Source organism: Argiope bruennichi, chromosome 3 (genome assembly GCF_947563725.1).
Source record: "Argiope bruennichi chromosome 3, qqArgBrue1.1, whole genome shotgun sequence".
Classification (NCBI taxonomy): domain Eukaryota; kingdom Metazoa; phylum Arthropoda; class Arachnida; order Araneae; family Araneidae; genus Argiope; species Argiope bruennichi.
The window spans coordinates 125,896,534-125,911,587 of NC_079153.1; the positions used below are offsets into that span (position 1 = coordinate 125,896,534).

At 33.4% G+C, this 15,054-nt stretch overlaps 1 protein-coding gene across 1 annotated transcript; it reads right to left on the reverse strand.

The window, feature by feature from the left end:
• Nucleotides 1-10,870: 10,870 nt before the first annotated feature.
• LOC129962957 (uncharacterized) lies at nucleotides 10,871-12,085 on the reverse strand. Its single transcript, XM_056076960.1, has one exon. The coding sequence runs from the start codon at nucleotides 12,083-12,085 to the stop codon at nucleotides 10,871-10,873; it is 1,215 nt and encodes a 404-aa protein (XP_055932935.1).
• Between the last annotated feature and the right edge of the window lie 2,969 nt (nucleotides 12,086-15,054).

Here is a 15,054-nt window from a genome sequence, read left to right on the forward strand (position 1 = left end):
GAGTCTTGGTGGCTAGATCGGCAGGGTGTGTCATTGTATTTTGCTGGTCTTCTGTTCGAATCTCGAGATCGACAAATAATTTATAATTTTTCTTTTTTTGAAATAAATTTTATCTTTATTTCTCCATTATTCATAGAGTTTTTATGAATCATTCCAAATCATATATTTCAAAACAATATTATAAATTTAAAATATTTCTATATTTTATCGGAATTTTAAGAGTCAAGTTCCCGCACATGCGCAGAATCTATTAATATTCTTAGCATTGTGCTTTTAAAACCAGATTTACACAATACTTAATACTTATTGCCGAGTCGTAATGAGAATCTTTGACCCTTCAGAAGCTCTCGAGGTACGAGTCTTGGTGGCTAGATCGGCAGGGTGTGTCATTGTATTTTGCTGGTCTTCTGTTCGAATCTCGAGATCGACAAATAATTTATAATTTTTCTTTTTTTTAAATAAATTTTATCTATATTTCTCCATTATTCATAGCGTTACTATGAATCATTCCAAATCATATATTTCAAAACAATATTATAAATTTAAAATATTTCTATATTTTATCGGAATTTTAAGAATCAAGTTCCCGCACCTGCGCAGAATCTTTTAATCTTCTTAGCATTGTGCTTTTAAAACCAGATTTACACAATACTTAAAACTTATTGCCGAGTCGTAATGAGAATCTTTGACCCTTCTGAAGCTCTCGAGGTACGAGTCTTGGTGGCTAGATCGGCAGGGTGTGTCATTGTATTTTGCTGGTCTTCTGTTCGAATCTCGAGATCGACAAATAATTTATAATTTTTCTTTTTTTGAAATAAATTTTATCTTTATTTCTCCATTATTCATAGAGTTTTTATGAATCATTCCAAATCATATATTTCAAAACAATATTATAAATTTAAAATATTTCTATATTTTATCGGAATTTTAAGAGTCAGGTTCCCGCACATGCGCAGAATCTATTAATATTCTTAGCATGGTGCTTTTAAAACCAGATTTACACAATACTTAATATTGCCGAGTCGTAATGAGAATCTTTGACCCTTCAGAAGCTCTCGAGGTACGAATGTTGGTGGCTAGATCGGCAGGGTGTGTCATTGTATTTTGCTGGTCTTCTGTTCGAATCTCGAGATCGACAAATAATTTATAATTTTTCTTTTTTTTAAAATAAATTTTATCTATATTTCTCCATTATTCATAGCGTTACTATGAATCATTCCAAATCATATATTTCAAAACAATATTATAAATTTAAAATATTTCTATATTTTATCGGAATTTTAAGAGTCAAGTTCTCGCACATGCGCAGAATCTATTAACCCAAGCAGCAAAAGATCGTTGGCCAACCATTGGCCAAGCATCGCCCCACGGAACGAGCGAGATTGGGGCGAGATCGGAGGCGATCTCGCCCCGACATTGGTCATGTCCCCCGGCAGTTCGCCGCGCGATGGTCGCCCCGACTTGTTTTCGACGAATTTGCCGATCTTTTGGCGACTTGTTATTATCACGGGCGACGTTATACCAAGCATTTCGCGACCTGTTTTATCAATGGGCGACCCAATACCAATCATTTCCCGATGTGTTTTAACAATCGGCGACCCAATACCAATCATTTCCCGATGTGTTTTAACAATCGGCGACCCAATACCAATCATTTCCCGATGTGTTTTAACAATCGGCGACCCAATACCAATCATTTCCCCTTGTGTTTTAGCAATGGGCGACCCAATACCAATCATTTCGCGACCTGTTTTATCAATGGGCGACCCAATACCAATCATTTCCCGATGTGTTTTAACAATCGGCGACCCAATACCAATCATTTCCCCATGTGTTTTAACAATCGGCGACCCAATACCAATCATTTCCCCATGTGTTTTAGCAATGGGCGACCCAATACCAATCATTTCCCCATGTATTTTAGCAATGGGCAACCAAATGCCAATCAATAGGCAATTTATTTCTGAACACTTGCTGGTGTCAAATTGAAATATTAGTTTAATGGTTATTCAATTTTCTCAAACTCTAGAAACTAGTGTCATAATATTTAAAACTATCATACTTTCAAAATTTTGTCAAAAGCCTGAAAATACGAGATATTTTGAATAGTTTACTTTTCTTTTTTACCTATTAATAATAGTGTTTGTTATTTATTTTGATAAATTTAAAATTCCATAAAATACTTGTCTTCGATAAAAATTCATGAAAAATGTCATTCTAACAATTCTTCCAACTTTTTTTTAACTATTATTATAGCATAGATTTTACCACAATTTTACCCTATAAAATGTTTAAATGACATTTTTTTTACTGTTCTTTAAAAAAAATAAACAAATGTTAAAATTATCTGAAATAATTTTAAATTTGATCCCCTGAACATCTATCTACATATAAGATTTATTTCCTTCATTGATATTTCCTATTTATTTTCATTGTTTAATGCATGGGAAGAAATGTTAACATAATCATAGTTTCAATTATATAATTAATCAGTATGATTTTAACTGATATTAGAAATTTAAAAGTAGATGTATTATATATATTGCCTATATCATTTGTTTTTAAAAGCTATTTTATAAAAATTCGAAACAGAAAAATATATAATTCCTATTATAAAAATATATATATATATATTTTTTTACTATACACACTTTTATATTGCTTAATGTGAGCAATAAACAAATAATTCCTAAAGAATAATGAATAAAACACAAATTCCTATTTTAACACCCTAAAATTTAATGCATTGGTTAAAAATAGTTTCAAACACTAAATTATATAATTCCTATTATATGTTTCTTCAATAGAAAATATTTTACAAGCACAAATTAATAAGTTACTTCAAATTTCTAATATTTTCATAATTTATGTTTAGTGAGGTTTAGATTCGTAGCAAAATAACAAAATTTCATCAATGTTAAACCCCGAATATTTCACAAATATGTTTCATAAAAATTCCATATACAAAAATGTAACGCTTCTTTCAATTTTACTGATTCTATTTACTATTGATTTTACAAAATTACTTCATGAAGAAATTTTATACCTCATTATAAATTTTAGTGTTAGCTAATGTCCAATAGATAACATTTTACAAGCACAAAATAATAATTTACTTCAAATTTCTAATATTTTTTTTATTATCTATGATTAGTTTGGTTTTATGGCACAAGAATTAAATTTGATCTTTGATTAACACTGAATATTTCTCAAAAATTCCATACACAAAAATGCAGCACTTCTTTCAATTCTACAAAATTCCTTATATTTACTATTAACATGTAAAGTTTCTTCAAGTTGTAGAAATTTTACACATTATAAATATTAGTGTCGGTTGATGTCCAACATACAACATTTTACAAGCACAAATTAATAATTTACTTCAAATTTCTAATATTTTCTTGATCTATATTTAGTTGTTTGGTTTTGTAGCACAAGAACCAAATTTAATTAATGATTAACACTGAATATTTCACAAAAATTCCATACCCAAACATGGAACACTTCTTCCCATTATAGGAAATTTTATTTACTATTAATTTACAGAGTTACTTCATATTGCATTAATTTTAAACCTCATTATAAATGTTAGTGTTAGCTAATATTCAATAAACAACAATTTACAAGCACAAACTTACTTCTTATTTAATAACTTACTTCAAATTTCTAATATTTTCATAATTTATGTTTAGTGAGGTTTAGATTTGTGGCAAAATAACCAAATTTGATTTATGATTAACTCTGAATATTTGAAAAATATGTTTCACAAAAATTCCATGCACAAAAATACAACACTTCTTTTACTTATACGAAATCTTATTATTAACTTACAAAGTTACTTTATTATTATTAACTTACAAAGTTACTTTATGGTGTAGAAATTTTATACCTTATTACAAATGTTAGTGTTAGCTAATGTCCAATTGATAACATTTTACAAACACAAATTAACAATTTACTTCAAATTTCTAATTTTTAAAAAAATCTATGATTAGTTTGGTTTTGTTTCATGGCACAAGAACCAAATTTGATCTATGATTAACTCTGAATATTTCACAAAAACTCCATACCTAAAAATGTAAACACTACTTTCAATTATACAAAATTTCTTTAGACAAATATTTTTTTAATTATTATTTTCCCCTCTTTATTTTTAGGAGAAAAGAAAAACAACTATGCAAAATAATTTATTTACAAAGACTTTCATTAAATAATATTTTAGAAATACAAAGTAAAATAATAATTTACTTGAAATTTTTTACTGAATTTTCTGTAATGACTTATACACCCAAGCAAAATCCTGAAACTATGACTTATAATTTAGAAGAATAAATAATATTGACACAAAGTAATTTATAAAAAATTTATTTAAACTTTATTTATTATGTAATACTTGAAGAGTTTGAAATTTCTAAAAATCCACACACATTTATATAAATATTCTATATATGTATAACTGAATCTTCAGCTACATATAAAAAAATTATACATTTATTTATACATTTCATTTTTCCTTTTTGCTGAACCTAGAAAACAATTATAATAGTAATTGAGATTTCGCTTCATTTAAAAGTACAAATAAAACATTTGTTGACAAGTGGACATGAGTAATTAACAAGCAAAAGTCTTATAGAACTTCATAAGCATAAAATTTTTGTTCTGATACTGGACTGTGTAAGCAAACTTTATAATAATGTTTAGGATAATAAAGAAAAAAAAAACTCATACTAATGGGAGTAAAATTTATGTTACTGTTATATGAAATGCGAAATACTTTGAAACTATTCATATAAGAGAACTCAAAAGTGCCTGCATAATCTCAAGTTTTAAAGTTTTTTTTTTTTTTTGAAGTTTAAAATAAATACATTCTGCTAAACTTTTTTTTAGCTTCATGTCAAAATAAAAATAATTACACAAATGTTATTTCAATACCAAAATATAAAAATGTTATTTAATACTTTATTAAACTTCTTTCATAGAAAAATTGTAAATGAAAAGGAAAATTAACTAAGCTAAATAGAATTAAAATCACTTGAATTGTCAGCCTGAAAAAATAATGAGGTTGCCATTAAAAAAATTTATTCAAATTATATAGAAAAATTAAATTTGTACAAAACAAAATTTTTGCCTTTCTAATTAAGGCAAATAAGTTTTCAGATAAAAAAATCAGAAATTAAAATTTACCTACTTGTCATTCAAGCCTATCACATTGCAACATTTTAAAGTTTTACTACATTTTTCATGAAAAGACATTACATATTTTGGCACTTAAACACATACATCTGATAAATCCTTGATTGCTTCCACTGCTCTGAGTAATTGCAACTGACCAGAGAGAAATTTTCTGATTTGGAATATCTTCAATTCTAAACAAGTTCTTAGGATATAAAGTGAATTGGGACATATAATTGTTTTAAATTTCCTTCTGATGTTCCAAGTAGGTAGAAACCATACTCCGTCACATTAATTATAACTTCCAATATTTTGCTCTTTCTTGAAGTCAGGAATAGAAACTTGCACAGTAGTTTCCAAAAAAATATTGAGAAATTTTTTTTTGTTTATATTTATAGATCAATTTTAAAATTTATTTTATCTTTAATTGCATTTTCAGTTTTGAAACAAAGGTTGCACAAAATTTTTATTTCATTGAATGAGAGATGTATTTCATACTTTGCCAGGTTGTCATTTGGCATTCTATAGAATGCTTAGAAAATGTATGAAATACAAATTGTTTCATACATTACTGGCTTGTTTTAGACATTATATACAATGCTTGGGCATTCTATAGAATACTGGATTTCATATTTTGCTGGTAATACATATAAAGAATTATACATATACTTTTCTTCAAGTTCACTCTTCTTTTTGCAGATTTGATGAACCTAAAAAACATATTCCTTAATTAGAATAATGATTGAGCTTTCACTTCTTTTAAAAGTACAAATAAAATATTTGTTGACAATTGGAAATATGTAATTAAGGAGTAAAATAGATATATAGAACTTCATAAGCTTGATAATGTTTTCAATCTGATAATGAACTATATAGGCAAATATTATAATAATGTTTAGGACAATAGAGAAAAATAATATAAACTAATGGGTGTAAAATTTATGTTACTATTTTATGAAAGGTGAAATAATTATAAACTATTCACATAAGAGTATTCAAATATAACTACATAATTGCAAGTTTTAAAGATTTTTTTTTTTTTTTGAAATTTACAATAAATATATTCTGCTAATCTATTTTTTTAGCTTTATTTCGAAATAAAAATAATAACACAAATGTTATTGCAAAACCAAAACATAAGAACGTAATTTAATATTTTTTTTTTAACTTTTTTCATTAGAAATTGTTGTTAACAAAAGGAAAGGCAGTGTAAATGAAATGGAAAAATATCTGCAATAATTTAAGAACAGACACACACACAAAAAAAAAAGATAGGAAATAAAATCACTTGAAAAGAATACAAACAAGAAAAGAAATGATAATCGTAGCTTACGCCTAACGCTAATAATATCACGTGCAACTCCATGTTAAGCAACGAGTTCGAACGGCTTCAACAAAAATAATCTTTTTTATTCACTATTTAGAATAAATAATATATTATTTACAAATATATAATAATAAAAACTTTACACTTACCAAGTTTCTTGAAATGACAGTATGCGTTGCTGGTTGAATTTCAAAATCCAATACACGCCAGGTGATTCATGGGAAATTTCTAAAATATGTTCGCATAGCGCCACCTAGGAAAAGCAACTTTCCCGACATCGAGGCGACTATGGGCCTATTGCTTTGAGCCGGTCTTTTTCACTACGTCGCCGTAGGAGTTCGCCCCGATGAAAAAGCGATCTTCAGAGGCGACAGAAAAAAATATGGTCAAAATCCGATGTCGCGCCAATGCAAAGGTGACATTGGCAAAATACGGGCGGCGTATATCAGATGGCTGCGATGCTTGGCCAATCGTTTAGCGACTTCTCTTGCTGCTTGGGTAATATTCTTAGCTTTTGAGTTTGAGTTTGATGTTTATGGCACAAGAGCCAGATTTGGCTATGCTGCGCCAAACATATGGTAAAATGAGATAAAGTTTTTAAAAAATTTTAAGCTAGGTGTTAAAATTTTTGTCAATAGTAATATCGAGTATTATAAAAATATAAATCTTCAAAAGTTTACTAATGAATTATAAAATTAGATAAGATGTAAAAACCCAATTTCTTTTAAAAATTTAAAAATGTTCGCATGAGGATTTTCTCCCAATAAGTCACGGATGTTCAAATTTGATGTTCCGAAATGATGCAGCCGGTTTCTATTAAAAACTGGGCATTCGATTAAAATATGAACGATGGTAAATTCGACTTGACATGATGTGCAAGTTGGACATCGTTCACCAAACAAAAGGTGTTTGTGGGTGAAACGGGTGTGCCCAATGCGAAGTCGTGTCAACTTGACATCAAGTTCTCTCATTGGGATACTTGGCCATAATGTAATGTGTGATTTAATAAAATGTAACTTATTAGATATTTGGAGGTCCCACGATTCTTGCCATAATGAATGAATATGATGAGTTAGATACTTCTTCGCATCAAGATAGGGAAGTGGTCGTTGTAGATATAATGATGCTTCCTTAGCTGCAACATCTGCTTTCTCATTTCCATTTATGCCAACGTGGCTAGGTAGCCAGCAAAATATTATGTCTATGCTTTTAGATTGTAGAGTTCGTAGGAGACATAAACTATCAATGGCTATTGGATGCGTCATATTATGATGATGACCAAGAGCTTCAAGAGCGCTCATACTATCGGAATAAATACAAAATTTTTGTTCCCCAAGAGTGGAAATTTTTTCTAGTGCAAATAAGATTGCCATTAATTCGGCCGTTAAAACAGAGTGAGTATTGTCTAATCGTATACTTAAAATATTTTCAGAAAAGACGATACCACATCCCACATGATGAGCAGTTTTCGATCCATCCGTAAAGACAGCAGTGTAATCTGAAAACTTATATCGGTGATAATTAAAAATTTGTTGGAAAATGGAGGGTGAAACTGTAGTTTTATCAAAAGTAGAAAATGGATTATGAAATGAAATTTGTGGAATATCCCAAGGTGGGAGGGATATAAAATTTATCGGATGGATTTGGACATTACAAAGATCTGAGTTGGCAAGAAATTGTTTCATCCTCTCGCAAAAAGGAGGGATATTAGAGGGACGGGCATTGTATAATCGGCCAATGCCAACAGGAATATTCATGTCCCGCATAGGGTGAGTAGTATGACATTTCAGTCTTAAAAAATATTGGATGCACAACTTTTTGCGACGTAGATTTAGTGGTAATTGGTGACAAACGACATATAAGCTGTGCACGGGAGAAGTTCGAAACGCTCCAGAACAGATCCTGAGAGCTGTATGATGACAGTATCTAATTGCTTTAGAACACTAGTACGTGCAGAACCATATACTTCGCACCCATAATCAATACGCGAGAGTACTACAGACTGATAGATGCGAAGTAGAGATGTTCGGTCCGCACCCCATGATGTAGTTGAAAGAACCTTCAAAATATTAAGTGATTTCTCACACTTCTTCCGCAGATAACGGATATGAGGAAGGAAAGTGAGTTTACGATCAAATATCAGTCCTAAAAAGCGAATCTCATCCACAACTGCTATTCTAATTCCCCGAATATTAATTATAGGGTCTAGGTGGAGGCTTTGTTTTCTACAGAAATGGACACAACAGCTCTTTTCAGGGGAGAGTGTGTGCCCATTCTCATCGCACCAATCTATGAGCTTGTCAACAGCTTTCTGAAGTTGCCGTTCTATTAAGGCCATACTAGATCCCTGACAAGAGATCTGTAGGTCATCGACATACAATGTGCCAGACACAGATGATGGTATGACTTTGAGGATTTGACTCAAATGAAGGATAAAAAGGGTGACACTCAATACACTTCCTTGAGGAACACCCTCCTGTTGGATAAAAGTATTAGATAACGTTTGGTTAAAACGAACACGGAAATTACGAAATTCTAAGAAATTTTGAATAAAAACAGGCAGGTTACCCCTAAACCCCATATCAAATAAAATTTTAAGAATACCATAGCGCCATGTACGGTCATAAGCCTTTTTAATGTCAAAAAATATCGAAACAAGATGGTTTCGGCGAACAAACGCATTGCGTATTTGAGATTCAAGATGAATAAGATTATCAACTGTGGATCGACCTCGACGAAATCCGCTTTGAAAGGGTGAAATACAACCATTTTTCTCTATTTCATACATGAGCCGTGAATTGACCATACGCTCGAATGTTTTACATAAGCAACTAGTCAAAGCGATCGGTCTATAGTTCAGAGGATCTACCGGATCTTTCCCTGGCTTCAGGATAGGAATCACAATCGCCTCTCGCCACTGTTCTGGAAACACTTGCTCATTCCAGATTCTGTTAAAGAGGTGAAGGAGATGAAAGAGAGAGGATTCATCCAGATGGCGGAGCATGCTGTATGTTATTCCATCAACACCTGGGCTAGTATCACGTGTCCGAGAGAGAGCCTTCTTTAGTTCATATATCCGGAATGTGCAGTTGTATGAAAAGCAACTGCGAGTTTCGAATTTTAATTTTAGTTGTTCTGCCCGTCTCTTTTTCTTGAGAAAAGCTGAATTACAGGAAGTAGAACTGGAGATATCAGCAAACGTTTGACCCATGATATTCACAATGTTCAATGGGGAAGAGTAAGAAGACGACCCAACAGTTAATACAGGAAAAGTAAACTCTCTATATATGCCATTGGCAGCCCGGACTTTCCGCCACACTTGGGCGCTGGATGTAGTAGAGGTGATTGAGGAAACGTACCTTATCCATGAAGCTCTTTGGCTTCGACGTCGTATACGGCGCGCATTTGCTCTTGCCTTTTTAAATGCAATGAGGTTTTCAGTTGTAGGGTATCTTCGAAAGATCCCCCATAATCTCTTTTGGTTCCTATAAGCTTCACGACAAGCGTCGTTCCACCACGGTTTGTGATATTTTCGTGGAAAGGATGAGCGCTTAGGAATTGTAGCATTCGCAGCACCAATGATACAGTCGATAACATTTTGAACCGCATTGGTAATACTAGTAGAAGTAACCATTTCATCAGTAATCACTGCTTTCTTAGTAAATGTACCCCAGTCTGCTCTCTGAAATACGTAAGTCTGTGGATATTGCGTCGCATTGTTCTCATCAGCATGGGATATGATCAAGGGAAAGTGATCGCTATTGTATAGATCACTTGCCACTGTAATGTTCAGCAAGGGGAAAAGTGCAGGAGTGCAAATAGCCAAATCAACAGAATGAAATGTACCTGTGGGTTCATGGAAATGTGTCTTCTCGTTATTATTGAGCAGACAGAGACAGTTATCAGAAATAAATTGTTCTATCTGTCGCCCGCGAGAATTTGTTCTATCAGAACCCCACATAGTACCATGGCCATTGAAGTCACCTAGCAGTATGAAAGGCACTGGAAGTTGATCAACCAGAATGTTAAGATCATTTTGAGAGATAACATCATTCGGTGGTAGATAAATACAACAGACTGTAACTAAGGCTTTGACGTGCACCTGTACCGCCACAGCCTGCAAGGAAGTGTGTAGGTTTAGGATAGTACTGGGGTAACTGTTGGAGGTCAAAAGGCACACTCCACCAGAAGATAAGCCAGTAATGTTATCCTTTCGGACACAATTATATCAACGTAACTTCAAGTGCACATTTGACTTCAAGAACGTTTCTTGAAGAGCTATACACACAGGGTGTGTGGAATTCACGAGAGCTTTGAGGTCTTCCAGCTTTGTCCTAATTCCACGACAATTCCAGGAAATAAAAGATGCCATTAATGAGTGGGAGGGGGACTGTTATCAACGCCAGTGAGAGGAGTTGCCGACTGTTCGCAACCCATGTGGAAATCTTCATCATCCTCTGAAGGATGGATTTTTAATAGCTCAGAATTAGATGGATTCCCAAATAAAGAAGGCAAGTCCTTGGTGGCCAGACCAGCTTTGCCTATCTCAAGAGCAACCGACTTCCGAGATTTCAAATCTTTCAGGGAAGCACCTTTCTTTGAAAATTTCAAAGTCAAGGACTTTTGGGCTTTTGATATGCGTGACCTTTTCTTAAAATCAGATGGTTTTGCCTTTATTGGACTTGAAATTAAGTCTGAATCGGATTCGCTTGATAAAATGGTTACAGGTTTTGTTTGTACCTCACAATTTCTGAGTGATTTTGTTACGGAGGCGTAGCTACGATCTTCTGTTGGAGTCTGCGCTAACACCAGTCGTCTGGCTTCCTGAAATGATATATCTTTTTTTACCTTCGTTGTAACAATTTCTTTCTCGAGCTTCCATTTGGGGCAGGCTCGTGAGAAAGAGGTATGCTCTCCCTTGCAATTTGTGCATTTTTCTTTTAATGTGCAGTCAGTGCTCTCATGACCAGCTTCAGCACAACGAGCACATGTCAGCTTGCCGCGACAATTAGCCTTTGAATGGCCAAAACGCTGGCATTTAAAGCATCTCAAGGGATTGGGAATAAATGCCTTCACAGGTAATTTGAGATATACTGCTTTTATCGATTCTGGTGCCTTAGGGGAATTAAACGTGAGAACTAGATGCTTCGTTTCAAGAAGTTTACCGTCACGTCGAATAGTAATACGACGGACATGTGTCACTCCTTGCGAGCTTAGTTTCTGAGTTATTTCCTCCAGTGAAACATTAAACAATTCACCGCAGGTTATAACACCTTTGGATGAATTAAGCGTTCGATGTGCACTCACATTTACTGGTATCGTTGCTAATGCTTTCAATTTCAGCAGTTGTTGAGCTTGCTTGCGGGAATTCACTTCCACAAGCAAGTCTCCAGAACGTAATTTTCGAATTGAAACAACTTCTCCGACAGTGCTTGATATAGATTTTTCCACTAAAAATGGTGAAACTGTATGAAAATTTTCTTCATCTTTGGTTCTTTTAATCACGAAAAATGATTCAAAGTGTTTTGTAAATACATTTGATACAATTGGTTGCCCACTGAAGGGAGCACGTTTGGATTTGCCCATACGATATTAGAAGTGTTTCAGGCCCGACGGCACCGCCCACCACGGAGCCCAACAAGGGAAGGCAGCCACCGGCTCTGGCCCTTCCCAGCCTCGGCGCTTACCTTGGTGCTAGCCGGAACCTATACGCTCGGAGTTACCCCCGGGGACAGTGACCACCCTTAACGCCAAGCCCAAGGAGTAACCCCTTTGCTTGATCCCTAGCAGGCTAGCCACTCAGGTGACCAGCTACCAGCCGCTTGATGCACAGGGGACCACAGTGCACCACCCGTCTTTCTAGTGGGTTGCCACGCACGGCCAACACGTGGGGTTTTGGCTGTCCATGACAAGCAAGAAGCAAACAGAGCGGCGACAGCTTCTCATGGAGAGCTCCCTCGCTTGCCGTCGAGGGAAGGAAAGACACAGCAGAAAGCAGAAGGCGTAGGGGAGAGCGAACTGAAAGGGAGTATAGATCCCTGGGTACCTCGGGATTGGGACACCCGTACTCACCTATAGTAGGCGAGCCCCTTAGGGGTAATATTCTTAGCAGTGTGCTTTTAAAACCAGATTTACGCAATACTTAAAACTTATTGCCGAGTCGTAACGAGAATCTTTGACCCTTCAGAAGCTCTCGAGGTACGAGTCTTGGTGGCTAGATCGGCAGGGTGTGTCATTGTATGTTGCTGGTCTTCTTTTCGAATCACGAGATCGACAAATAATTTATAATTTTTCTTTTTTTAAATAAATTTTATCTATATTTCTCCATTATTCATAGCGTTACTAAGAATCATTCCAAATCATATATTTCAATAATATAAATTTAAAATATTTCTATATTTTATCGGAATTTTAAGAGTCAAGTTCCCGCACATGCGCAGAATCTATTAATCTTCTTAGCATTGTGCTTTTAAAACCAAATTTACACAATACTTAAAACTTATTGCGGGGTCGTAATAAGAGTCTTTGAAAATTCAGAAACTCTCGAAGTACGAGTCTTGGTGACTAGATCGGCAGGGTGTGTCATTGTATTTTGCTGGTCTTCTGTTCGAATCTCGAGATCGACAAATAATTTATAATTTTTCTTTTTTTTAAATAAATTTTGTCTTTATTTCTCCATTATTCATAGATTTACTATGAATCATTCCAAATCATATATTTCAAAACAATATTATAAATTTAAAATATTTCTATATTTTATCGGTATTTTAAGAGTCAAGTTCCCGCACCTGCGCAGAATCTATTAATATTCTTAGCATTGTGCTTTTAAAACCAGATTTACACAATACTTAAAACTTATTGCCGAGTCGTAATGAGAATCTTTGACACTTCAGCAGCTCTCGAGGTACGAGTCTTGGTGGCTAGATCGGCAGGGTGTGTCATTGTATTTTGCTGGTCTTCTGTTCAAATCTCGAGATCGACAAATAATTTATAATTTTTCTTTTTTTTAAATAAATTTTATCTTTATTTCTCCATTATTCATAGAGTTACTATGAATCATTCCAAATCATATATTTCAAAACAATATTATAAATTTAATATATTTCTATATTTTATCGGAATTTTAAGAGTCAAGTTCCCGCACATGCGCAGAATCTATTAATATTCTTAGCATTGTGCTTTTAAAACCAGATTTACACAATACTTAATTTGGTCTAAAAGAACAATGCTAAGAATACGAATGAATTCTGCGCATGTGCGTGAATTTCACTCGTAAAATTTTGAATCAATATAGAAATATTTTGAAATTAAATTCTTTTTTTGACGTATATGATTTGGAATTTTTCATTTTAACTCTAGTAATGAAAGATAAAACTGACTAAAATAAATTTTAAAAAAAAGAAGACGAAAAATACATAAAAATACTTGTCGGCTTCCAACTGAAGACCTGTAAAACTAAGTTCCACACTCTGCCGATCCAGCCACCTAGCTTCGCAACCCGAGAGATTCTGAAGGGTCTAAGATTCTCATTACGACTGTCCAGTAAAATTTTAAATACGGAGTAAATCTGGTCTAAAAGCACAATGCTAAGAATACGAATGAATTCTGCGCATGTGCGCGAACATGACTCGAAAAATTTTGAATAAATATAGAAATATTTTGAAATTAAATTGTATTTTTGACGTATATGATTTGGAATAATTCATTTTAACTCTAGTATTGAAAGTTGAAACTAACTAAAATAAATTTAAAAATATATATATATATATAAAAACATTTGACGGCTCCGAGACTCGAATTGTAGACCTGCAAAACTAAGTTCGACACTTTGCCGATCCAGCCACCATGCTTCGTAAACCGAGAGCTTCTGAAGTGTCTAAGATTCTCATTACGACTGTCCAGTAAAATTTTAAATACGGTGTCAATCTGGGCTAAAAGCATAATGCTAAGAATACGAATGAATTCTGCGCATGTGCGCGAACATGACTCGAAAAATTTCGAATAAATATAGAAATATTTTGAAATTAAATTGTATCTTTGACGTATATGATTTGGAATTTTTCATTTTAACTCTAGTAATGAAAGATAAAACTGACTAAAATAAATTTTAAAAAAAGAAGACGAAAAATACATAAAAATATTTGTCGGGTTCGAACTGAAGACCTGTAAAACTAAGTTCCACACTCTGCCGATCCAGCCACCTAGCTTCGTAACCCGAGAGATTCTGAAGGGTCTAAGATTCTCATTACGACTGTCCAGTAAAATTTTAAATACGGTGTCAATCTGGTCTAAAAGCACAATGCTAAGAATACGAATGAATTCTGCGCATGGGCGCGAACATGACTCGTAAAATTTCGAATAAATATAGAATTATTTTGAATTTAAATTCTATTTTTGACGTATATGATTGGGAATTATTTATATTAACTCTAGGAATGAAGGAGAAATCTGGCTAAAATAAATTTAAAAAAAAAGAAGAAAAAAATATAAAAATATTTGTCGGCTTGGAGCCTCGAACTGAAGACCTGCAAAATTATATGCCACACTCGGCCGAT

What these genes read in the sequence shown, in the direction of transcription:
- LOC129962957 (XM_056076960.1), bottom strand. Translation starts at nt 12,085, where the DNA reads ATGGGCAAATCCAAACGTGCTCCCTTCAGTGGGCAACCAATTGTATCA.